Source organism: Cibotium barometz, chromosome 6 (assembly GCF_041138505.1).
Source record: "Cibotium barometz isolate CiBa-2024 chromosome 6, ASM4113850v1, whole genome shotgun sequence".
Taxonomy (NCBI): Eukaryota; Viridiplantae; Streptophyta; class Polypodiopsida; order Cyatheales; family Cibotiaceae; genus Cibotium; species Cibotium barometz.
The window spans coordinates 19,198,047-19,224,061 of NC_141051.1; the positions used below are offsets into that span (position 1 = coordinate 19,198,047).

General features: G+C 43.2%; 3 protein-coding genes across 3 annotated transcripts; all 3 read left to right on the forward strand.

The window, feature by feature from the left end:
- The first annotated feature begins 18,223 nt into the window (after window positions 1-18,223).
- LOC147637482 (uncharacterized) lies at window positions 18,224-19,303 on the forward strand. The gene has a single exon (XM_086798977.1). It carries the CDS (start codon window positions 18,224-18,226, stop codon window positions 19,301-19,303), a length of 1,080 nt encoding a protein of 359 aa, XP_086655103.1.
- A 1,304-nt stretch (window positions 19,304-20,607) lies between these two features.
- LOC147637483 (uncharacterized) lies at window positions 20,608-22,057 on the forward strand. The gene is made up of 3 exons (XM_086798979.1): window positions 20,608-20,641; window positions 20,734-21,783; window positions 21,990-22,057. Exons 2-3 carry the CDS (start codon window positions 20,739-20,741, stop codon window positions 22,055-22,057), a joined length of 1,113 nt encoding a protein of 370 aa, XP_086655105.1. The 5' UTR covers window positions 20,608-20,641; window positions 20,734-20,738.
- A 535-nt stretch (window positions 22,058-22,592) lies between these two features.
- On the forward strand, window positions 22,593-23,396 carry LOC147637484 (uncharacterized). Its single transcript, XM_086798980.1, has one exon. It carries the CDS (start codon window positions 22,863-22,865, stop codon window positions 23,394-23,396), a length of 534 nt encoding a protein of 177 aa, XP_086655106.1. The 5' UTR covers window positions 22,593-22,862.
- Window positions 23,397-26,015: the final 2,619 nt, after the last annotated feature.

Sequence of the window (26,015 nt, forward strand, 5' to 3'; positions counted from 1 at the left end):
TAGCATTTTATACCATTTATGGTATTTTATGGGTGTCGTGAGCATTTCAGTACTGGCCGACTGCAGCCAAGCTGGCCGACCAGCATAGTCCCCCATATAAATAGAGACCTCAGCGTTTTAGTCCACCATGGCATCTGACTGCAGCGTTTAGCCCATAAACGCATTCAGTCCAGCATAGCATACATCCCAGCCCCTTCTGTCTTCTGCTGCCGGGACTGAGGTCGTCTGCAGGAGTGAAATCCTTTGAGCCAAGACTCTATGTATTGCGGGAATTGAATGGCAAATGCTGCTAAACTGCTTGGAAATACCTGAGTCACCCCTGACTTGCCTGTGGAAACCTTTCTCCTACCATCTCCGTCGTTCCTGAAGCTCTGAACCTCCTGAGGTGATGTTGGAGCAAACTTCCATCTTCTGTGGAAGAGAAACCCCCTGCTGCTGCCAGTTGAAGCCCAAAACTTATGTCCTTTGATGATGGATGTCATTCTTCCCTAGAGAGTTCATGGGCAAACATGTATGCCTTGCAGATGCAAGACTGATTGCTAAGATGACTGCTAAGATGACTACTATGCAAGCCATGTGCAACCCTATATGCTGTGCAAGAATGCAGATGGATGGGTTACTAATGCATACCTAAGGGAAAATCCCTAAGGGTGGCCTGCAAAATTTTGAGAACTGGGTTTAACTGTGCGGAAGCGATTAACATGATGTCTGACTGTATGACTGATGGAATGAACATGATCTAAGGTTGGTTACCCTGTAACGCTTTGATACCAATGTGACATGTGAGGTCTTCGATCGTAGTAATCACAACCTTAGTCTAACTAAACTGCAGTTAATGATATTTAAGAGATAGACAAATATGTGTCAATGCAATGCAATGCAGCTATATTAGATGATGAATGCGGTTACAATGAGATCGAAATGGATCTATGCTGTCCTAGATGATGTCTACCCCTAGAAGAGAGGGAAACATGTTGAAGGATGATGAAGGACGGCTGTCCTGACTCCAATGCTAAGTTCCACATCTTGTATGCTGGTATCCCTCTATGTAGGAGTTGGGAAGATGGCTGAATATGCTGATTACTGATGTAGATGCTGAACTGTAGACCCCAAGGCTTCTGGGAAGAGAAACGATGGAGAGCGATATGCTGAGAAAGGGGCCTGAATGCTGGAATGCTGTGATGCGTGGATGCACTGCTGTTCCCAGCCCTCCTAGAGTAGAAACGTTGAAGAACACACTGTTCTGATGGACTTTGATGAGTTTTCTTTTTCATATGTGTCCATTTGTACTCTTTATTTTGTTTTTGGTGTTTTTTTTCCTCCTTTTTGCGGCGGGACATCCTCATTAGAGGAGTCAAAGTACTTGAATGAGTAGACTAGCACGAAATACTTAATGACCAATATCCAAGTGGGAGGTGGTATTATTAAGGAGGGGTTAGTAAAACAATGGGGTTAGTAAGAAAGCGGCAAGGGGGGATTTCGGAGGGACAAGGAGAATACGCATGGAGACTGCTTGCACTCCGAGATGTTGTATGTTGATGGCGATGTACATGAAGCTCTAACATCTTTGTAAAGATACCGTGATGGGTATCTTGGCTCTTGTGGAGGTATCGGTTTGTGGTGTTCTTTCTTTTTCTTTTGGTGCGTTGTCTTTTTCTGTCATTGGAGCTCTAGGATCCTGTGTTGATAGGAGTGGTAGTTGATGGCAAGGATCCATACGTGTGGAGCCGAAGAAGAAGTTAAGGGTAGGATGGATTAGGCATGAAGCACATTTATTGGGGTGAAGTGAGGGTGATTTAGAAGAGCCAGGCGATGGGTCCTACCATTGACCAAGCTTGCGCCCACCATGGTTCCCCCCATCCAGAGATGTACTTGGATGGCTATGGATGATGAAGCTTTGTGCAGTGTGTACACATAGGATAGAGCCCAGTGAGATTTGCAGGTGTTGTGCATGGGCGAGGGTAAAAGGTGTGCTCATGGTCCTAATCACCTAATCACCTAGGGACTCTTTGTTTGTTTTTTTTTTTGGGTTTATTGTTCAACACCCCTAAAGAGGGTTTTGTACTGAGTGGCCTATGTGGCGAGAGTTGTGAGCTTACCTTTAAGTTTATCTTTGAGTGGAGAAGCTCATCCATTTGTAGTACTGCCTCTTGGTTTGGTGAGAGGTGGAGCTTCGTGAAGAAGGCTCCGTTGGGGAAAAAGGGTGGACAAATTGAGCTTTTGAGTGTCCATGGGTTGGGTGTGGGCAAGTCCGTAGGATTTTGTCGAGGAGGAGGGGACTTGCTTGTCCGTTGGTCACCAAACCATCTTCGTCGATTGGATGGACACTAGCTTGGTTAGTGTGGTTTGGGCGAACCGCTATGGAAGCTAACTGATAGAGTTGCCATCAAAGCCTTGGGCTTCTAAGAGACATTTGGGCATCCAACGCTGCCGAGTGATGAAGGTCCGCGGTTGGCAAGGCTTTCAGGCCTTTTGTCGACGAGGCTTTGAGCTATGATGTGGTTGTCGACATGGAGGAGAGGCTTTTGACGGTGGCTTTAGGAGCCACAAGTGTGTGTTGCCTTCATGGAAGCCTTGAGCTTTGAGCATGTTGGTAGGCACCCAACGTTGTTAGCTGCGTTGTGCTTGGGGTTGCCTAACCCTTGGCTGTGGGACCTTTTGTCGCGGCTTCCTAGGAAGTTACTGTTGGGGAATGAGTACATGTAGTATGCTTTGGGTAGCCAGAGGCGAGTGTTGCCTTCATAGTAGCCTTGTGGTCGTAGTAGGCGGTCGAGAGGACGAGCCAACGTTGAAGCTTTGGCTTAGGGTTGGTTTTTGTTGGCTTAGTTGGCGTTTTGTAGCCATCGTAGAATTCCTAAGCGGTAAGAAGATTTTTGGGCACTCACCATTGATTGTCATGATAAAGATACGAGGTCGGGGTGCTTGTTGTGTGGGTCATCGAGGATGTAGAGTTTAGGGGGATTGTTGATGACAAGGTTTGATTATCCTTCTTAGAGTGTGTTGACGATGCTCGATCGACCGGCTTTGGTGAGGCATGGGGTGTGGGAATAGGGAAGACTGTCGGTGATGAGGATGGGGCGTGAGGGGGAAGGGCAATTGGGGTGAGGGTGTGTGTATGATTTGTCTTGGGGACACAAGAGGACAGTGGCCTTTTTGCCGTTGATTTCTATGGCGGTCTTTTTTTCGCGCCAATTGATTTGGCAGTGAGTGGCATCAATCCAATGGCTTGATGACAAGCATCGCAAACCAAGAGATCATTGCTCCTCTCGCGGTGGTTACAGAGTCTTCAACAAGGGGAGATTTAGCCATGGGATGTGAGTGCCAGGTATAAAGATTAGCCTTCAGTGTTTGAGACCCTTTGTGGAGGTAGACATGATGCGTATCCCAATCATGAATCAGTTGTGTTTGGTGCATAAAGGGTCGATCTTAGATGCTGTCATAGACGGCATTACGAAAGTCCATGACCACAAATGTGAGGTGGAATGTCATGTCACAGACTTTTACCTTGAGATTATGCACTATGCCCAAGGGTTTGGTAGATTTTGTGTCCGCAAGCTTGATCACCAATGTGGTGGGATCAAGGCGTGGTTGGCCCCAGTTTTTTATCATGTTTGTGTGAGGATACTTACTCCAGCACCTCCATCTAGGATGCCTTTGACCAGATCCATTATAGGAAATCGGCAAAGCTCTGTGGGTGTCATCACCCTCAAAGTAGTGGCCCAACACATTTACATGAATTGTGGGTGCGCCTTTGGGTTCTAGATTATGGTGTAGTAAGTCTGGATGTTGGGGATCAGATTTATCCCAGGAATTTGAGGTAGTGTTCTCCTTTATAGAAGCCTGTGGTTTGCGTTCCATCCAATCCCGAAGGCCATTTCATAAATTTGGACTACCTTTTAACAAGGTTCTAATGGGCATTTGGATTTGGGAGGAAAGAAAGGCGGAGAAGATGGCCAAGTCGCGTTTGATGAGTAGGAGCTTCTTGAGGGGCAAGGATCTAATCATAGGGTGGACTAACAATAGTATATGGAAGTTCAATTTGGTCCTTATTTGACAAGTGTGGAGGTCGAGATTTGGTTGCTATAGGAGGATAACACACTTCAACAAATTTGGTGTGTGAACCTCGTGAGTCGCTGTTGGACTCTGTGTCACTGTTAGCATCAAGTTGTTCGATGTGAACGTGGGATTTGGGCTTGGTTGTTTGTGGAACAGGCATTAGAGGATGAAGAGGCGCACAAGGGCAAAATCGTTGTTTGTCAACATCATGTTGGCGAATGGATCTTCCTCATCCTGGAGTGATTGTGGGGGCTCTTACCTTACCTGGTGCAGAAGTTTAGGTGCAATGGGGGATAGCGCGCACTGAAGCACTGGGTCAAAGGTTACAAAAACGGGTAGTGGTTCTAGTTGAGCCTGGTAGTGGTCTACCAGTGCTTGGGCCTCTTGAAGATGTTGCTTCTCAAGGATGGCATTGGCATATCTGGACAGTTAATTTTCCTGTTTGGTAAGTTTTTGGTGAGGTTGCATGGGGGAGTGGCAGTTCGGCACGATCATTGCGCCTGGAGGAGAATGATGTGGTCTTTGTTGAGCCAGTATGATGCTGATCCGATCTTCTCTATGGTGGCCAATGTGCTTAGAGCGTTGTTTCTATTGGGATGTGGCCTTCGTTAGCTTAGCGTGCAACTGTGTGACCACATTCAATGGGATAGTTGAAATCTTCCCATGTTGAACACTCAACACATTAAGGGATGGCATGTCTTTGACTGTGGAGTGAGCAATTGATTGAAAAGGGCAATCTTTAAAGTAATGGTCTATTCCATAGTCATGACATTGTGGTTGCATTGGCAGATGTTTCTTTTGAGGGCATTCAGCCACTTTATGGGATCCATAGCAGAGGAAACACAAAAGAGGTGGTTTTCTTGCAGGTGCACCTGTAGTGTGCACAAGTGGTTTAGGGTCCATGTGAGGCACTGGCAAAGGGAGATGAGGGGGTGCCTCGGGGATGGCGGAGCGCATGGGCTCCGCAGGTTTAGCAATGGACTTGGTTTGAATCTTTCCATGACCAATAGGATTTGCCTGGAGAGGCAACGGTTGGAATGGAAAGATTGGTATCGGAGCAGGTCGTGGTGGCGTTATGTGTGAGTGGTGCCACCAGTAAGGCTTGGGGCCTGGGAGGAGAGGAAGGTAATGTTACAAATGAGCTTTGGGTTGTCATTGGCGCGGTGGCCAATTGTGTAGAATAACTTTCTCGCATGTTGTCATTGAGAAAGATCGCCCATTTGTAGGCTTGATCAAAGATGGAGGGGTCCTTGACCAACATGTGGTCGTGTAGTCTTGGATTGTGCAACCCCATTAAGTGCTTGTCACTCAATTTTTCCCTCTCTTCGCAACACAAATCAAGATGCTTAATGTGTGCAATATAGTCGCGTAATGTTTCCTTGGGTTTTTGTTCCAATTGGAACAGTTGGATGATGGGGCTCCATTTGGGCCCGTAGGGTGCAAAGCCAAGCATGAGGGCCTCTCTCACTACTTTGAAAGTGCCTTTGTGTCGAGGGTCCAAGGATTGGAACCATTGCATGGCCTTGCCTTCAAGGCCGAGTCCAAGGAGATAAACTTTGGTTGCATCATCAAAAATTTCAAATGCTTGACAGATTTGGTTAAAGACCTTGATGTGGTATACGGGGTCTCCAACTCCGTGGAATTTCGGTAGAAGTTTGAAAATTTTCACCCACATAGGTTTTGTATGTGATGTTTGTGGGTGTAAGTGTTGTGACACTCCCCTTCCTAGAGCTTGTGCTAAGCTCAAAATGTCAAGTTGTGGGGTAAGGGGAGGTGGTGCAAGGGTGGGAGGTGAGAATAGATCCGTGGGTGGATAGCGAAGAAGGTATGTGAATGTGCGCGAGGCGTCTATTCATGCCAGGGTGCATCTATGGAGGGATCCCACTAGATGAGGGCTCTTCGAAAATCATTTTGCCCTCGCCAAACATGTGTGGCATGGCGACCACATGGGAATGTGCAATGGAGGCTCGGGTGCCGCTGAATGAAATGGAGGCATTAGGGGACACGTAACCATGACCGAAAGGTGTCCATGGTGTGCAGGGAAGCTTAGAAAATCTTCAACAGTGCGCGCGGTCCCAAGTAAGAGTTTTAGCTCACTTTTGTCTTGCGCGTGAACGCACCCTTAAGGTTAAAAGTGGTCTTTTGAGGCGTTTTATGCGTGTAAAAACGACCCTAGTGAGTCAGGGAGGTAAACCAAAAGCATCTCTAAAGATTTGAAAATTTGAAAATTTTAAATATTTTTTAATTTTCTTTTGGGAATGGTATGGTCGTACGCTTAGGATGGTATGCTTGTGGCTAAGGTTGGTATGGGCATACGCTTATGATGGTATGTCCGTTGGTAAATTTTTTTTTGAGAATGGTACGGTCGTATGCTTAGGTTGGTATGGTTGTACGCTTAGGATGGTACGCTCGTGTGGCAAAGGTTGGTATTATGATGGTATACGTGGTAATTTTTTTTTAAAAATTTATAAAATGTTTTTTTTTGAGAATGGTGTGGCCGTACGCTACCCATGGTTAAGGTTGGTATGGGTGTATGCTTATGATGGTACGTTCATGATTTTTTTTAAATATTTTTTTCGAGAATGGTACGACCGTACGCTTAGGATGGTATGACCGTGGCTAAGGTTGGTATGGGTGTACGTTTATGATGGTACACATGCGGTAAATTTTTTTTCGAAACTGGTATGGCCGTATGCTTAGGATGGTATGCCCATGGCTAAGGTTGGTAGTACGGGCATACGCTTATGATGGTATGTACGTCTATGGTAAATTTTTTTTCTAATTTTTTTTCGAGAATGTTACGGTGGTATGCTTAGGATGATACACCTGTGGCTAAGGTCGGGCGTATGCTTATGATGGTATGCCTGTGGCTAAGGTTGGTACAAGCGTACGCTTATGATGGTATGCCTAGATAAAATTCTTTAATTTTTTGGGGTTTTGTATGGCCGTACGCTTAGAAGTTTACGTCCATGGCCTTAGGTGTGAATGGTCGTAGCAAGTTCAAATTTGAATTTGGATTTGAAATTTTGAATTTGAATTTCAAATTTGAAGGGAAGTAAGTGGAAGATAACTAAGATCCCCTCATTAATGCTAAGTAGGTGGGAAAGGACTAAAGTTGAATTTATACTAATTTAGAGGTACTCTAACTTAACTAATGATTAATTTTCTTAATCTCACTATTAATCACTCCTTAATCCTCTTCTTTGCTCTCTAATTACTCCTAATTGGTGAGGAGTTTAAGCATGGAGATTTGATAGGTGGATTAGTAATGTTTAGGCTAATCTAAGATGTGATTACTCTTAAATAATCTCACTAATTAGATCTAATTAACCTACTCAAAAGAGACCAAATTAATTCTAATTCTTACTAATTAAGGTCTAATTGGAGTAGACTAAACATAGATTTGGGTTAAGGCAAGTGTTTAGAACACTAATGCCACTCCAATTAGTCTAATTACAAGCAAGTAAGCTTAATTTTTTATTTTTTTGCTCTCTTTAAGTTCACTAATCAACTAACCAATAGATTAGTAAAAATTAGTAAAAATTAAGAGATAGTTTATGGGTTTTTTAAGTTTTTTGGTGGATTAGGGTTCTATTTAACAATGCTAACTTACCTATGCAAAGGAATTAAGCAAAAGAAACAAGATTAAGCTAAAAATTAAAAAAATATGGTCTAGGTTTAAGTAAAAATCCTCTTGATTAAGTTCTCTAATCATCCAAATCTCAAGGTTTTTCACTCAAACAAGTAGTCAAAGCTCTACATGAATCACAACAATAACATTAAAAACAACCAAGAAAAACATCAAAATATATCAATAAATAAAAAAATCGCATGCCAAAGAGCTTACCTAGCACCGGGCTATGGAGGCTCCACCGTTGGATTCGAATCAAAGATGGCGTAGACAAGTAGCAGATTGACGCTTCCCAACAGCTACGCCAAATATGTTAAGGAAACCCTACCCTAACATGTCATGGGAAGTTGGCTATTCGTTGATTGCAAAACTTGTATACATCCAGGTCGTAGTATAAAGTATCTGTTTGGAGCGTTGGTGCTTGTCATCATCATCCTCCTGCACTCATTGTCACACTGAGGTAGTTGCTCTGATAGATCCAACGAGTGATGCAAGCTCTCTTTGCAAAGATTGTGTAGGATCTCCACGAAAGAGGATCACGTTGATTAGCCTAATCACTCAAGAAAAAGAGAGAGAAAGGAAGCAAGAGGGAAGCAAGTGATTAGCACTAATCACTTCTAAATCCTAACCCTAAGCATACGACATATGCTAGATTAGAGTTGCAAGAGAGAGAGAGAGAACACTCCACTTCTGTTGCACAAATGGGAGAATCCCTTACAAATAAGAGAAATTGGCTTTTATAGTTCCAAGCCTTTTCCCACTAGGTCACCCGGGAGTAAGTGACCCGGGGCGCCCAAAACATAGTTACAAGGCTTTTCTCTATGGTTTGGCCAACTGACCAAGATCCTTTTGTCTGTCCTTCAAAGGTCAATACTTGGGAGAGTCTTTAGGGTGTTTCCCTCATGAAATGATGGGATTTACAATATATAGTGCCGATGCCTATTACATAAGTGTGCAGACATAGTTGTAGGAATGTGTTAACCAATATGTGGTTAACAATGTGAATTGATCAAGTGGCTATATAGTTAGGATTATGGCTCATTTCTAAGTAGTTTGAGTTGTGGAGCTCTACCTCAGGATTGGTGCATCCCAAGGATCCTAGCTAATGGCTATCCCATCGGTGGGTAATGTTAGTGACAATCGAGATGGTTAGGGGTGCGTGTATGGGATGCACATGATTTCTAGGCATGTGCTTGTTAGGGTTGTGCTAGTGTCTAGTTTGATAGGTGGCTTACTAGCTCGCGTGGTTTGGAGCCTAAGGTTGGGTGGCGAGTACTATAGCCAAACCCTCGTATTTTTTCCTTTGTAGTTTTGTGATCTTATGATGTCATGCAATGGTGTAGAGTAATGGACGAGCTTCTAGGATGATAAATAGTGAGAGTCGATCTTAAGCACATAAGTAAGTGGAATCTTATGTTGGTGTATTTCATTTGGTATCAGAGCTTGATTAATGTTTGAAAGTAATGCTTTCTTATCCTTGTGTTTGTGTGTAATATTGAAGAGGATTGTTTGAGTTATATGTGAAAGTAATGGTTGTCTTTGCAACATAAATTAGAGTTCATTTTCATTTTGTAGGAGAGAAATGAGTATTCATTTTTATTTTGTAGGAGATAAATGAGTATTTAATTTTATTTTGTTTCATTTGCTTTAGCTAGTGGAATTCTTGGGCATGGTCTGAAAAGATGCAGGGGGGAAGAGAGCTTGAGCTCTTGCAAGCACACACACACACTCACAAAACCCTAATAGAGAACACACAAGGTGAGAGGCTGAAAATCTTCTTCTTCTCTACTCAACACTCAACACACCATATACAAGAATAAGAGTACACACAATATGAAAGGTACTCAACCAATACATACACGGGTTCTCTATAGTGTGAACCCGACTAAATGAGCTGGCGCTATAACTATGCCAGTCTCTAGAATGGCTGTCACATAGCCTGTCATCCCACTGGCCGCATATCACCCAAGATCTCACCAACCATGCCAGTGGTGTGAGTGTGGGGTCTATCCCCCAGGCGGGTCATCAGTGGCCACCGCCTCACTAGACGAGCTCGATATCTCAACACTCCCCCTCGAGCTCAACTCCATCTCATGTACACCAAGCGAAGCCCTGAATCTGCGGAGCTTCTCTGTACCCAATGCTTTGGTGAAGATGTCAGCTACCTGATCCTCTGTGCTGACATAAACAAGGTCAAGGTCTCCTGCCAAGACCTTCTCTCTGACGAAGTGGTAGTGGACCTCTATGTGCTTCGTACGAGCATGAAAGACTGGGTTCCTGGCCAACTGTATACTGCTAATGTTGTCACAGAAAATGACAACTTGTCTATCCACTGATAGATCCAAATCTGCAAGTAGCTTTCTCAACCAAGCTACCTCACATGCTGCCATAGCAGCTCCTCTGTACTCGGCCTCTGTACTGGATAGAGCAACCGTAGGCTGCTTCTTGCTGCTCCAAGTCACAGCAGCACTCCCCAAAGAAAACATGAATCCACTGGTAGATCTTCTATCTGAGATACTACCAGCCCAATCAGCATCTGTGTACCCATGTACACATATCTCTGTCCCAGTCTCATAGAATAGTCCACAATGCAAAGTAGACTTCACATACCTCAGTATGCGTCTCACTGCATCCAAATGCGATTTTCGTGGAACCTGCATAAACTGACTCACCAACCCAACAGCATAGCTCAAATCTGGTCTGGTGATCGTCATGTAGATCAAACTTCCTACTATGCTCCTGTACATAGTAGGATCCTCCAAGATCTCTCCTGAATCTGCACTCAACTTGCCATTCTGATCCAATGGCACAGAAATAGGCTTACAGCCTGTCATACCATACTTGGACAACATGTCCAAGCCATACTGTCTCTGCAGTAATCCAATACCCTGTGGTGACCTAATCACCTCAATGCCCAAGAAATATCTGAGCTCCCCCAGATCCTTCATCTCAAACTTTTGTCTTAGCAAGATCTTTACATCAAAGATCTCTGCATCATGGTCCCCCGTAATGATCAAGTCATCTAGATGACAACAAGCACAACTCCTCTATCACCATGTCTCACATACAACGAGAAATCTGCATTGGCTACATGAAAGCCAATGGTGACAAGATATTCAGAAATCTTGTCAGACCATGCTCTTGGTGCTTGCTTTAAGCCATACAAGGCTTTCTTCAACCTGCAAACATGCTCGGGGTGACTCACATCCTCATAACCAGGTGGCTGCAACATATACACCTCTTCTTGCAAATCCCCATGCAAGAATGCATTCTTTACATCCATCTGATATAAAGACCATTGCTTTGACGCAGCCACTGCTATCACAACTCTCATCGTTGCCATCTTGGCAACTGGGCTGAAAGTTTCCTCATAATCAATCCCATATGTCTGCGCATATCCTTTGGCTACCAATCTAGCCTTGTACCTGTTTATGCTTCCATCACTGTTATGTTTAACTTTGTACACCCACTTGCATCCAATGGCTTTCTTGCCTTCAGGCAATTGCACTAAATCCCAAGTCTCATTTCCATATAGTGCATCCATCTCCTCGTCCATAGCTTTCTCCCAACACACATTTCCAACAGCCTCATCAATGCATGTGGGCTCAACAACCTGCACAACCTTTGCCATATATGCATAGTGATGTGCCACATAACCATCATAAGTAAACCTCTGCACAGGGTTCTTCACTCTACCAGATCTTCGCAGCTTTTCATTCATGGCTTCCATAGCCTTCTTTACACCAGGTGTTCTCATAGCTGGGATCCCAAGCTCCTCATCAAGGCTCATATCTGAGCCACTAGACTCTCCATCAACATGAGAATGCCCTGCAGAAATGTCAGGCATACCAAGGGGCTCAACCACTTTCTCTTTCCCTTTACGTGATGTACTAATCACATTTGCAGGGCTGGTATTATGACGCAGCCTGCCACTCCATGGTCTATCAACAGACCCACTAGATGAGGACTCTCCTGGTCCACTCAAAGACTGTGATTGCTGACCTGCATTCTGTGCAACCACACTTCCACTCACATCAGCCCCGACAGCTTCTTTTTCAGCAGCATACCAGCTGCTTATCTCATCAAAGAACATCCCTGCTTACCCTCAACTCACGTGTAGCAGGGTTATAACACCTGTATCCCTTTTGCTCAAGGGAGTATCCAATAAACACACATTTTTCAGCTTTTGGATCCAGCTTAGTTCTCAGCTCATCTGGCACATGCACATATGCAATGCATCTAAAGACTTTCAGATGAGACAAATCTGGTTTTCTGCCAGTAAACCTCTCCTCTGGAGTTACATCATGTATGGCTGCAGTTGGAGTCCTGTTCATGATGTATACTGCTGTAGAAACAGTCTCAGCCCAATAACAATGCGGCATATTCTTGTCTTCCATCAATGCTCGCGCAATCTCAGCAATGTGCCTGTTTTTTCGCTCAGCAACTCCATTTTGCTGCGGAGTGTATCTGCATGTAAACTGTCTCCGAATACCATTCTTCTTTAAAAATTCAGAGAACTCATTGGAGAAGTACTCTCCCCCTCCATCTGACCTTAGGCACTTTACATATTTCCCTGTTTGCTTTTCAACCAAAACTCTGAAACTTTGAAAGTAAATGAACACCTCACTCTTCTCCTTCATGAAATATACCCACACTTTCCTTGTGTGGTCATCAATGAAAGTCACATAGTACCTGCAGCCTCCCATAGATATGGTCTTCGTAGGACCCCATACATCTGAATGCACAACATCTAGTGCATTTCTGCTCACATATCTGTTACGTGGAAACACATGCTAACTTGGCTACCAAGCATTGGCCACTAGATCCCTTATCATAAATATGTGATGTCCCAATATCAAGGCACTGATCGGTTTAGTAAATTGGTTCTCTATATGGAGAATTTAAATGACCCAATCCTTTAGCTTTAGAAATAATCGAATCTAATATAGGGATATCTTCTAAATTTAAAACCATTTTACTTACAAAAACTCCTATATAGAAAGGTGAATACTTCCCAAAACTCTTAGGCTTTACTGAGACTCAAACCTTATAATTAGATGTTAAGTTTACCAATTAAAAAACCTAACTGGTGCATGACAAAGCAAAATTTGCCAATTAAAACCTTTCATACACATCCAAATAAGGATTTTCTTGATATAAGCTTCCTATTAATTGATATATGCTAAAATTACCTTCTCTATATCGTTGCTTATTATAGACACATCAAAGGTATACATAGATTTCCTAGGATAATTAGGTTCTTATAATTGAAGCCTTATGATATCTTATCAATGAGTCCAAAACCATTGATCCACAACCTACAAATTAAAATTCTACCATCCATTCTTAGAACCACATGTTACCCTTCTCATCCACAAAGGATTTCTTGCCAACTCCTTGAAACGAGCTAACTGCTACCACCTTTCCTAAATGAATGTTTAGCTTAGCTATCAATATATTTTTGATACAAAGTGATCAATTTTTCACCCAAACTGGTGTGTATAGAAATCCTATGGCTCCCTAGGAACAAACATTACTTCCTCAATAACAAATACACTTTCACTCCACTAGAAAGTTTATATCTCATCTATTCTCAGCCAATGACTTAGAATTAATCGACAAAGGTTTAGTCCATCCCCTTTGAAATACCAAGGGTTGATATTGTTGGAATCTATGGTTGCTTAAGCAAGTTGCTAATCACAAGGATTAATCATGGCGAATGAAGAAGTGAAGTGATTAGGGTTAAGCACACAAGATGAAGCAAGAGGTTAGCATAACAGCGAAAGTAGAAAGCGGGAGGAGACTTGTAAATAATTATTAGATTATAGCATATAAATAGGCTTGGTACAAAAGTGATTAAGAGTTAATCACATCCACCTAATCCAAAAGTAGCTAAAAGGGTCACCCATTGCCTAGAATGGAGTGCAATAAAAAAGTTCTTTTCACATCTATGGTTGTCCTAAAACTGTGGACATGCCCAAAGCCTTGTGCTAGAGAAGGCTTTCAACCATAGGACCATATGACCAATATCCCCGAGGTCACATACAAGATATTTTTATGTGTATTTCAACACCCTCCCTCAACAAAATATCCATGGCTACTAGGATGTGAATGCTAGCTCTAGTTACAATGATGGTTATGATGACCATCAAAGTGCCTGTAGGTCTTACTTATAGAGGTTTATAATGCCAGTTATGATGATAGATGCTAGACTTCTAGTTATAATTACAATTTACTTAGGATAGAGGGATGACCAACAAGTAGGGCTAGGCTCCAGCTGGTCTAGAAAGCCTAGTCGTCTTGAACAAAATTGACCTATACTTAGGTCTCTACTAGCTAGATTTACAAACTATTAAGATAGCTAGATAGAGTGACTAAGGTAGCTAGATTATACGATTATCACAAGCTAGCTCAACTCTCTTTATAGAATAATTATTCAAGCTCTACACTGTGCTAAAGGAAATTGTTAGTGGTAAGATTCTTAGTTTACTACACAGTTTTAGCAAGCATTGTTTTCTAAATTAGAAATCAATTCAAGGATTTCAACATCTGATCATCTTGAGTAAGGTATATAGAGTATACAAACTAACTAGATAATGGAGGATACGAATAGAGAATGTCTGTAAGTGGTGGTCTTAATGGGGAAAGAATTCTTTGGTAGAAAATTTTTTAAAGCATTTTTAGCTATAAGTTATAGCCCATTTATTTATGTACGACTATCACCCTAGATCACCCACAATCGTGGAACTAAGGGGAGTTAAAGTGTAATTAGATGTGGACTTGTTGCAAGATATATTGAAGATTGCCAAGGATAGTGTGAAGAGTGCTTAGGATTGAGCTCAAAAGTGGAATTATATTGAAGATATAACTATGTACAAGTATCATCCTAGATCACCCACAATAATGGAGCTAAGGGGAGTTAAAGTGTAATTAGATGTGGACTTGCTACAAGATACATCGAAGATTGCAAGATCATGAAGATTGCTTAGGATTAAGATCAAAAGTGGAATTATATTGAAGATATAATTATGTATGAGTATCACCAAAGATGACCCACAATAGTGGAACTAAGTAGAGCTAAATTGTAATTAGATATAGACTCATTGTTGTTGCAAGATATATTGAAGATTGCCAAGGAGAGTGTGAAGAGTGATAGAGGATAGAGCTCAATCTTATACTAACTATTCCAAGGGTCCTACAAGAGGGCATGTCAGTTTACCTAGTCCCAAGGCCTATATAACTACGAGAAATACACATTATCTTCTAGGTTTTTTGGCCCTTATGCCTTTGAATAGCAAGCTGCCAAAACGCCTAGAGCCTATGCTCTGATACCATGTAACAAAACATAGCAAAAGTAGGATGGGATTAGGATTAACATAATATACAACATTGAATTACAGAAAGAACTGGAGAGCAAACTGTTTGTAAAATTTAATTACAAACTGAGGGTGGCACCTGTGTGCTCCAGGTAAGGAGCTTTGATGACAATCTAGATAGATTCAAGGTAGAGAATGTCTTGCTTACAAGAGTTCTTGAACACAATGAGCTAATTAGGTTGCCAAACTATTCTATATATAGTACCTAGGGTCAATATGGGTGTACATCGACCATGTCAACTAACCCAAGACTTGGTCCTAAATGACCAACTGACTATATCATCTGATTGGGACCATATTAGACTACAACAGAGCCTCATAGGAATTTCATGTAGCTCCCACAATCGTTTGAGTCCATCTAGACTCTCGAACGGGTCCCACAACCCGAGACTAATGTAGTCACATAGCCCACACACCTACTTGTAGAGTGCCAATTCTAGATAATTAGTCTCCTAACCATCATCATATGGCCACATTTGGCCAGGATCTAGGGTCAAAACTTGGAAATGTCGGGTCCTCTTGGGTGCTCACCACACAACGAGTACTCCTTATAAAGGGCTTTATAAAATAGAGCACATCTGTCACACATAGTAACAACACGAGGGTGGAGCTTTGAGTATGATTTTTTAACAAGAAGACCATGTGGCCATCTTAGTGTGTAAACTTGGAAATGCAAGGTGCTCGAGTGCTTACCACAATGACTACTTATCATAAGGGGCCTTATAAAATAGAGCACATCTGTCACCCATAGTAATAATAGGAGGGTAGAGCATTGAGAAAATGCTTTTTCAATAGGAAGACCATGTTTTTACTTCATTCCAATACATGGTCAAGGTTGAACAATGGAGTGTCTATGTCATCTTTCTCCCCCCTTAGAGGAGGTTTGGATATTTTCAAAAGGTGCTCTATATGAACATGAATGAAAACTATCCTTAGAGTGATAACGAAATCAATTTCCATGAGGATAAACAATAATCCATCTTGTGGCACTCTTGTGGGACATGTTGTGGAGCAAGGCTTGTTCTCATCAAGTATAGCAATGCCTCTTTATTGATAAAGAAAAAGAACTTGTTTGGGCAGGGGGTACTGTTGATATTTATGGACTACATAAACCATGGCCAACCCTTCTCTCTCCGTGGTTGTATAGTTGGATTCAACATCATTCAAGTGTTAGCTACTAGCAAAAGAAAAATTCATAGGTTCCATATTATTCTTCCCTAATTATGCTAGGCTCATGTCCAATTGCAAAGTCTAAAGCAACAATCGGATTTGGTTGCAAAAAATAAATGATGGCATGTGCACTCTTTTTTGCACTATTTTAGTTGAAAAAGGACAGTTGAACTTACAACATTCTTTGTGGCCACCCAACTTCATGTTTAGTTACCCTTAAAACGTGGTTCCCTAGTTGTAGGGTGACCAGCAAGATGGCTACTCTTTTGGCAACTTTTTCTTGTAGTGAGACATGATTTTCCATGCACTTCATGAGATTTACACTCTTAGACTAGGGAATCTTTCTTAAACAATATTAACTACCTCCACATGAATGAAACAATCCAAGTTAAGCATCAATCATGCCCTAATTGAAGTGAGGTAGGGTAAACATGCACACCTTTAGAAGTTGCTTTAGCATTCCTCTAAGCTAGCAAAGTGAATAAGTTATTTTTTTCCCTAAGCAATGTTCTCGTTTATAAATATTGTGTGGCCTCATGGAGCACAACACCAATAAGATAGAGGAAAGAGCCTATTTATTATCCATATCACCTTGACTAGTCGGAGTATCAACAACATTTGATGATTCTTGTTGGGCTAAAGATTGGAAATGGTTTAATGGAGTTAAACTGAATAAGGGCTCAGCTAAAATCCTATACACAGAGGTAAGGAAATCAGATATAAACATTGATTACTGCAACAAAGCCTAGAAGGTAAGTCGGAAGGGTGGCACTTGGAGGAAGAGATGGAACCTTACTTGGGAATCTAACCTGCCTTTGAAGTTTTAGGTTTTTTTATCATGGAGAGTTTGCTAACTGCCCTTCCAATTGGCTCCAAACTACTGCAAAGAAACTTTACCTAAGGATGTTGCCCAAGGTGTAGATTTGCTGTGGAGGATGGGAAACATATTTTCTGGGCTTGCCCTGCTATTAAAAGTTTTTGGTTTAGGTTGGGGAGATGGGTGGCTAGGTCATTGGAAATTGTGGGATTTTGGGGGAACTGGGTGTTGGAAAGGGGGGTTGACTAAGAGGAAGAATCTAATTGGTTATTTAACATCATTAGATATGTATGCTTATGGGAAATTTGGACTTCTAGGAACACTTTAGTATTTCAAAGAGGGGGGGAATCTGGTTTGGATGCTATTGAGATAATGCATAAATGTGTGTATGTGTGTAGATCTGTATATTTTGTTAACCAAATGAATGACATTAATATTCTTCAAGCCATTCAATCCATTCAGAATGGGATCATCTAATGTGCAGGGCTGATAATAGTGGTGCCTACTAGGCTCCTCTAACACTTGGATGATTGCAGGTGCGTGGCTCCAGTAGATAATATGAAGATTAAACTTCCTAAATTTGGACCTAAAACCAAGAGATGGTACCTCAAGGATAAGCATCCTATAGACACTTTTATGGCTTTTGTGGAGAACCCAATAGGGACTAGACCATTGGTAAAAGTGTGGATATGTAAATATGTGTTAGAGAGACTCCCCCCCAAGGGATTCACTACTGAACCCATGATGATAGCTTGTATGCAACTTGGGTACCATGTATCGTGGAGCCAATTCTCATTTGTTTGGGAGGATGAAAGATGGGAGTTGCTGTGCAAATTATTGATTTGCAACATGTATGATCTGGGCCCTTATTCCCTCTTTTTGTGATGATGTAAAAAGGACTCTTATATGGTGCAATTTCTGTCTTTTTGAAGTTTAATAAAACTTTGTGTTTTGAATGGATGTGTTCATGTGCTTAAGTTTTTTTTGCATTTATTGGTTGTAATAGACTATTTACTTATTATTTTGGAGGGCTATATGTTTATATAATTTACGTTTTGGGAGGAAATGGCTATTCAACTTCTAGGAAGTTACATATGGAAAAGCGATGGGAAAAGCAAAGGGCCTGTATAAATTTGAGCGTAATCGTATTCCTCCCTATCGTAGCAAGCAGTCATGGCCCTTGCGCCCACCTGTCTCCTCTCCAAGAACAAGCTCGTATGTAAGAAGCCGCCCCGCAAGCGCAATAGTGATGCGGCCCTGCAACAGCTTTGCGGTAAGGCAGAACTCTCTGCATCATCAATCGAAGAGCAGTTCAATCTCCGGGATAAGAAGAAGAAGACGACGACGAGCACGACGATGGTCGGAAGCTGGGGCTGGCAGCGCTTGGAAGCGTGGAGGCGAGACAAAGAGGTCTTCATCAGCACGCCGGGCTACCTGGCCGCCACCATGGACCAGCGGTGGCCTACCTTGAGGGCCGACACGGCGTGCTCCATGCTGGCCCTCACCCTTGCCGACTGGCTTGTTGGGCAGCATCGGAATCCTTCCACATCGCAGCAGAATAGTGGTAAGGCCGGTACCTCCGTCCTCATGCCTTCCCCTCCCACGCTGGACAGCCTTCTACTTAAGGGATCCCGTCGGTGGCAGCAGATGCTGGAGCTGCCGGAGGTGCAGGCCCGGTGCCAAGCCGACGGGCTTCAGGAGATGGACACAGCGTTCCAGTACGGCAGCTCTTTCGACAACATGAGCGTAGCCCCTGATGAAGGCAGCAGCTTCACGGCCTTCTTTCAGCCCCCGGATCGCGATCTTGCGGCTGTAGAGGTGGACGGAAGCGTAGGCTTCGACAGCATCTGGGCGTCGCTAGTGGCGGCCGCATCACAGAAGAAGGGCAGTAGCACTTACGTCGTGGGGTGGAATTCCCACTATTTTGTTCTGCACATCGCCCGATCCGTTGCTGCGAAGGGCGGCGGGCCCTTGTACGTCCTGGACACACTGGGATCCCGGCTGTCCGCCTCGTGCCACAAGGCGTACGTGGTGAAGCTGGACGCCACCACACGGCTCTCGTACGCCAACGACAGAGAGCCGGCGGAGGGTCTGCGGGGCTGCGAAGCTTGCAAGCTCTTCCTGCGCGACTTTCTGGCGGGCTTCTCCGTCAGAAAGGCCTGCGAAAACTACAAGGAGGGCCTCATCTCGCGACAGAGGCTGTTGGAGGTCCTGCAGATCGACTTCCGGGCGGTCAAGCTTCGAGAGTCATGAATGCTCCCCTTGCGGGAGAGACGTTTTTGTTGGAACCCTATTTTGCCTTCGTGCGCCGCTATATGCTTGTGATGAGTGATTGCTATTCACTCTTCAAAAAAAGGCATGAAAAAAAGAGAAATTCAATATATTGTAAACTCAAAAAACAACATTTATATTGAATTTTTCAAAAAATGAGAAGTTCAATATACTATAAACTCAAAAAATAATATTTATTAAAATGTATATTTCAAGTTTTATTGATCTATTTAACTTCTATGAAATTTTAATTGAACCAAGTTAGAAAGCATTATTTGTCAAATTTATGTACAAAATTTCCACTATTAATTTAGCTAATAAACTATGTGATAGATGCTTAACTATTAAATTATATTTTTTGTGTGTGTGTGTGTGTGTGTGTGTGTGTGTGTGTGTGTATCAATCAATGTTATGCTTGTCGCACCTCATGGTGGAGAAATGTTTTTAAAGGCCATAGTATAGTAGCTCAATCAAGAGTAAGTAGTACATTGCAAACATTAGAAGAGGTAATTGAAGAATTGGGGCTAGTAAATGTCTTCTAACTAGATTTGACAAATAGAGCCAATTGTGATGTATAATTTAAGTGCTAATTATAAATTAAAAGAGAAAAAAACTAAACTTATTTTTTCTTAAAACTGGCAAAAGAAAATGTTGTTTTGACTGTGGTTGCTTAATGCCCCCTTGTCTAAGTTGTTTCATTGAGGTTTTTTTAGGACTGTGCATCCAATTATAGCTATAAAGAAATTGGAGCATATATAAGGGCGGGTTCAGATAAGGCGACAGCCAAGCTGCCGCCAGCCTGCGCTGCAATCGCAGAGTGCCCCATGGCACCTTTCATTCACACTGGGCGGTGGAAATCCACCCCCCCTTGCCACGTGATGGAAGAAGGGCGTTGATGTTGTGCCGACCCCCCCCTCGCCCAAAACGTATTCCACCCTCCACGTCGATTTTTTTGCAGGAGGAGCCCACCTGAAATTCTCAACGTTCCATTTTTCCCAACGTTCCATTTTCTCAACGTTCATTTTCCAACGTACAAACCCCCCCTCCCCCCCTCACACCCTTCAATTTCCTATAAATTAAAGGGTTTAGGGTGAGATTTTGTACCCTCTAGAATTTCTAGAGAACATAATAAGCTTCACAAGTTCCATTCTCCAAGGTGCTTTTACATGCACTTCAATCATGCTTTCTTTTTATCCACGCATTTACCTTTCTTTTAATGTTTTTGTGGTACACTTGCCATGCCTTTGACATTGTGTGCTTATGGTTTTCTTTTAGGGGTGTGCAAAAAGCGCGGGAGGCAACGTGAAGCGAGCGCATAAGGTGACCCCTCACAAACCGCATTTCCATTATCATGACTTATCTATGTGTTTTTAATTTATGTGGTGCTAATATTCTCTTCGTGTTTGATGTAGGTACTATGGATTCCAACACGAGCCATGAATTTGATTCATCGCAACAACGAGGCGACGATGATCCTATTTTCTCCCAAACTTCTCTCCCGCACTCTAATTTCTATTCATTTCCCCATCCTCCTTTTCATGTGCCACCTCATGGCTTCCAAGCCATGCTCAATTCTCCTTCCTTTTCTCCAAACTCTCCCTTCATGTTTCGCCCCCCCCATTCACCTATGGTAGCGCAACCTCCTAATCGATCATCCCCCCTAGGTATCCCAAACATGGGTTCCATTCCCAATTCCCCAGGAAGCCAACCATCACCCAACTCGCTCAATAACCCCCCTTTATCTTCTCAACCAAAGCGAGTTCGTGGCATGAGGAAGGAGCCTAGCGATGAGGAGATTGTGTCAGAGACCCAACCTGCGCCAAAGAAACCCAAGAACTCCAAAAAGAAGGTGGTGGTGGACTTGGGGGAAGATGACGACAACGACAATAAGAAAAGCAAGTGGCAAGACTTTTGGGTTGACCAACTCATTCATGTCAGGGGGGGCATGAGTGAGGAGTTCAACAATCCTGGGAAACAAGGGGTCAACTTGTGGGCAAAGGTGGCCACAAAGCTAGCCGGCATTTACCCTGATTTCGATAAGGATAGTGAAAGTTGTCGCAAGAAGTGGCAAGCGGTGCTAGCAAAATATAGAGTGGACAAAGCTCACAACTCGGTATCTGGCAATGACAGGAGGCACACATGTAAATGGTTCGATGTGGTGGATGAGTATTACCACGATAGAGCCATGGTCACTCCTCTTAGCCACGCTTCTTCATCAACAATGGATGATGCTACTTTCCCCAGCGGTGACAAGGATGAAGTAACTATAGCACTAGATGACGAGAAGCCACATGCACCCATGTCCTCAAGTCGTCAAGTGACTCCCAAGTATGAGGAATCTTTGGCCACAATGGCCGATACTGGGAAACATCTATTGGACCATCTCAAGGAGACCTCTAGCCAAAATGTTGCCTTGGAGAGGGAGCGACTGAAGATATTGGCAGGATTGCATGCCACAATGAGTGAATTCCTTAAGGAAGGAAGGGGGGGCAACAAGTGGCCTTGGCGGAGGAAATTCTTGTTATTATTCTTGTATGAGTTTATAAAGTTTGGGATCTCAACGTTGCTTTGTTCCTATGCGTTGTATGGATTTATGAATGTTTCTAAGCTCCTAAGAAGCCATATAAGTTGAGAATTTAATATGTATCAACTTGTTTTGGATTTGCAGGTGACAATGGGCATGTCCAAAGACATTGCACTCTATTGTGCGTGGTTGTGTTCTATAGCGATCTATGAATTGCTTAAAGAACCAAGCATGCACAATGATGAGTGCATAGTGCAGACTTGGTTGCATGTTACCGAATGCATGGCACGATCTGTGAGGTTGAGGAAGATTGCGAACCGTAGGAGGGGTCATGAACACAGACAAGCGTGGGCATATCCACGGCCTCAAGGCTTTGTAAAATGCTATCTCCTAAGTGCTTATAGTGCTACCATGTTCATGCGGCGTCTTAGGGTTAGCAAAGAAACCTTTCATTACCTTTGTGGGAGTCTAGCACCATTCATGCAAAAGAAAACCACAAACTTCCGTGTGCCTGTGTCTATTCAAGATAGGGTAGCCATTGCTCTAAGCAGACTTGCTACAGGAGATGGACTACTGGGCCTTGGTGACACCTATGGTTGCGCTAAGAGCACATGTTGTGAAATAATCCTTGAATTTTCCAAGGCAATTGTGAAATCGGGTCTCCGGAATATGTACATAAGATGGCCTTCAAGATCTCGGCTTGCAACTTTAGCACGAGAGTTTGAGGCACTTAGGGGAATTCCCTAGGTCGTTGGTGCGATAGATGGTTCTCACATCCCCATCATTGCACCCCGAGACAACCATGTTGACTACTTCAATCGGAAAGGGTTCCACTCTATTTTGCTACAACTAACAGTAGCCGCCAATTGCTCAGTATGGAATTATGATGTCGGTTGGGCCGGATCAGCGCATGACTCCTTGAACTTCTCCAGAAGTGATATAGGGCAAGCATGTGCAAGGGGCGAGCTGGGTAACTATTGTTTGGTTGGCGACTGTGCTTACCCCGCACGGCCATACATGTTAGTGCCTTTCAAAGGATGCAAGGAAGGTTTGACACGTCTAAAGTACCATTGGAATTTCATTCAATCGAGCACAAGGATGCCAGTTGAGAGAGCGTTTGGTATGCTCAAGGCAAGGTTTCGCATCTTGCTAAAAAGATGTGACATGAATCTACGTCATGTCCCAGATCTTGTTGCGGCTTGTCTTGTGCTACACAACATTTGTATCCAACATGGAGAGTCTTTTGATATGGAGTGGGTACGTGAGGCGGAAGCAGAATTGTCAGCATGCTCTGGATGTGTAGAAGAGGATCGAAGAGCAATAGCTACCTCCATGAGGGAGCTTCAAGCAATACGTGAAGTTGACATAGAGGATGCAATGGAGCGCGCTCAAGGAGGCAATGAAGGGTGTGCGAGTGACCTTGGAGTTGGCTCGGAGCGGCGAGATAGTCTTGCCCGAACAATGTATAGAGAGCAAGCAAGGATGAATGTCCTACAAGTTTTTGGAAGGGCAGCTTTAGAGGAGCTGGACTCACCTACCAACTCCGATTAAGCCTTTGTAATACAAGTCTTTTGTCTGGCTTATTGTGGTTTGTAGTGTGGCTTCTTTATTTTATGTAGTTACACTATGCTTTGTGGACATAATATAGCTTTGTTCTATGGTTTTTGGTATGGTGTTTACTCTTTCTTCCGCCGCCCCCCACCAGTGTTCATAGTGGGCGGCGAAAGAAGTCAGGCTCCCTTTTACTTCCCCCTCCCTATGTGAACACTTGGACGGCGGAAGTGTGCATTTTGTAAGAGTTCCACCTGGAAAAGTGTGTTTGAGAGTATGTTTTCCGCCGCTCCAATGTGAACCCGCCCTAAATATATGCATTGTTCTCTCCAAAATTGTTTGTTGCTAATAGATGGAGTTAAGAAGCTAGTATTTTATATAAGCCGAAAGCACAAACAAGACCCTATGCACTATCCTAACCAAGACTATAGAGGCGAGTCACAATGAGACTGGGAACAAAAGTTGTCAGCTGCATGGCCAAACCGAAAGCACAAACAAGACCCTATGTGCTATCCCAACCAATAGCATAGAGGCGAGTCGCATTGACTGGGAATAGAAGTTGCTGGCTACACTGTGGGCTTATTGCACCACATATAAAGTGGCCATTAACAAAACACCCTTCAGCTTAACCTACAGCACTGAAACAGTTATGCCTATGGAATTATTGGTGGAAAGATTAAGAGTTGCCATACGGGAAAGGCTCACCGTCGGCAATGTCTTGAGCGATCAGCTTTTGGAGCTTGAGAAGCTCGATCGATATGAAACATCTCTAAGAGTTGTGTATGGTATCATAGTCGAAAAACTAAGGTGCAAGGAATGGTTTGATGGCGAGCTCAAGGACAAGGAGATGAACGAGGGGCATATGGTCCTCCTCTACAGCACAAAAGATCACAAGAAGAAACTTAAATACAGAGGACTAGGACCTTTCTTAGTGATTGAAATAACCCCACAAGGCATAGTGCGCATTGAAACCCTTGATGGTGTCAAGATGGACATGTATTTCAATGGTAGTAAACTAAAATGCTACTACGGCCCACTTATGTGAAACATCTTAAGGGCCATTCACCTTAAAAAAGAGAAGAAACATAAACACGATGAGATGAAAAAAATAGCGCAGCGCAAAGCCAAGGAATGACAAGCAAAACTTAGGGGCAAACAAATCATTGTAAACATGGCCTAGGTTGTTGATCTACGCACCTGTGGTTAGGAATGACCACTCCAATAAGTTTCACAAAAAAACTAGCACTTGTTGTACGGGTGCTAACCACAACTTAATATCTTATGACACATGGCATTCTCTCGGGAGGCCAACCTTATTACTCACCCCAGCCATAATTCTATTTCACATTTGGAATAATCCCTTGGAAGATGAGTTCTATGTCATGCCTACAGGAACAATGCATGAAGAAATCCTTATGGGATGTAGATAGATGGGACACAACCGGTGTTAGATTGATTGGGATGCAAGGACGATAACACTACAACTAGCCTCTAGACAAGTTACCGTCCTTATGATAGACAAAGAGCCAGAGCCACCCAACTCACCCCCCACAAGGTGACCCCTCTCCTTCACCAACCACAATCACCCTGCTTACTAACCAACATAGAACTATGCCACCCAAAAAGAGGCATCTCCTTCACCAAGATACCCCATACACTCAATGAGCCTCATCCACACCAAGCTCGGTAGAAACTCAAACCTTGCCAACCGAGCCCACTACCACCACTAACTCCACTAACACCACTAATTGCCAACATATACCAAATCGCCCCCATTCCACCCAACCCACCGATTCTCACAGTTGGTGGGTATCCAAGAAGTTCCTTAGTGCCCAAGGTTATTATGAGGGTGTTCACACCCTATGGATTCCTCGAAGATCCAACCTCTCCCCTCCTCAAACCTGGGCAAAACCCAAAGATTTGGCAAACCCAAAAGCTTCTATCTCTCATCATATTTTCCAAACCTCACGTCAGCCTCCGATAAGGCAGCTACAAAACCACAAAATTAGGGAGAACATCCGACTACACGATCCTCGTCGCCGCAAAATAATGGTTTGAAACCATGCCTTAAAGAACCACCTGAGAGGTTAGCTATCCAAACTAAGGGATTCACAATTTTCTCCATGCCTAAACATAGAGTCCTTAAGAGCACCCTCAAGTTGGAGATCTAGAGGCATCTAGAGGCATCTAGAGCACCCTCAAGTTGGAGATCTAGAGGCATCTAGACACTTCACTCGAACATGCAAAAATTCATGGAATCCACATAGCACTAGGACCATGGGACGTCTTTGAATGCATTAGTCCCTACTAGGCCCACGAGCCTAGGATGTAGTCTAGGATGCAATGATCAATTTTCCCTAACATGATATAGTCACATAATTCCTAAGCAGTATATTTAGCACAATGCCTTAACCACGAGACCTTCTCTTTCGATGTTATAACTTAACCTCTAGGCTGGCCTAGCCTTGGGCTAGTCTCACTCATCTTTTGTGCTCAAGACAAATGTGAGTGATTTTGCAATAGGTACAACATTTTATTAGGATGGGTGAGTAGTCTTTGAAAGTAAGAAATTTTCAAAGGTAGAGTTATAGTATCCTACCCAAAAAAGGAACTTGTGGT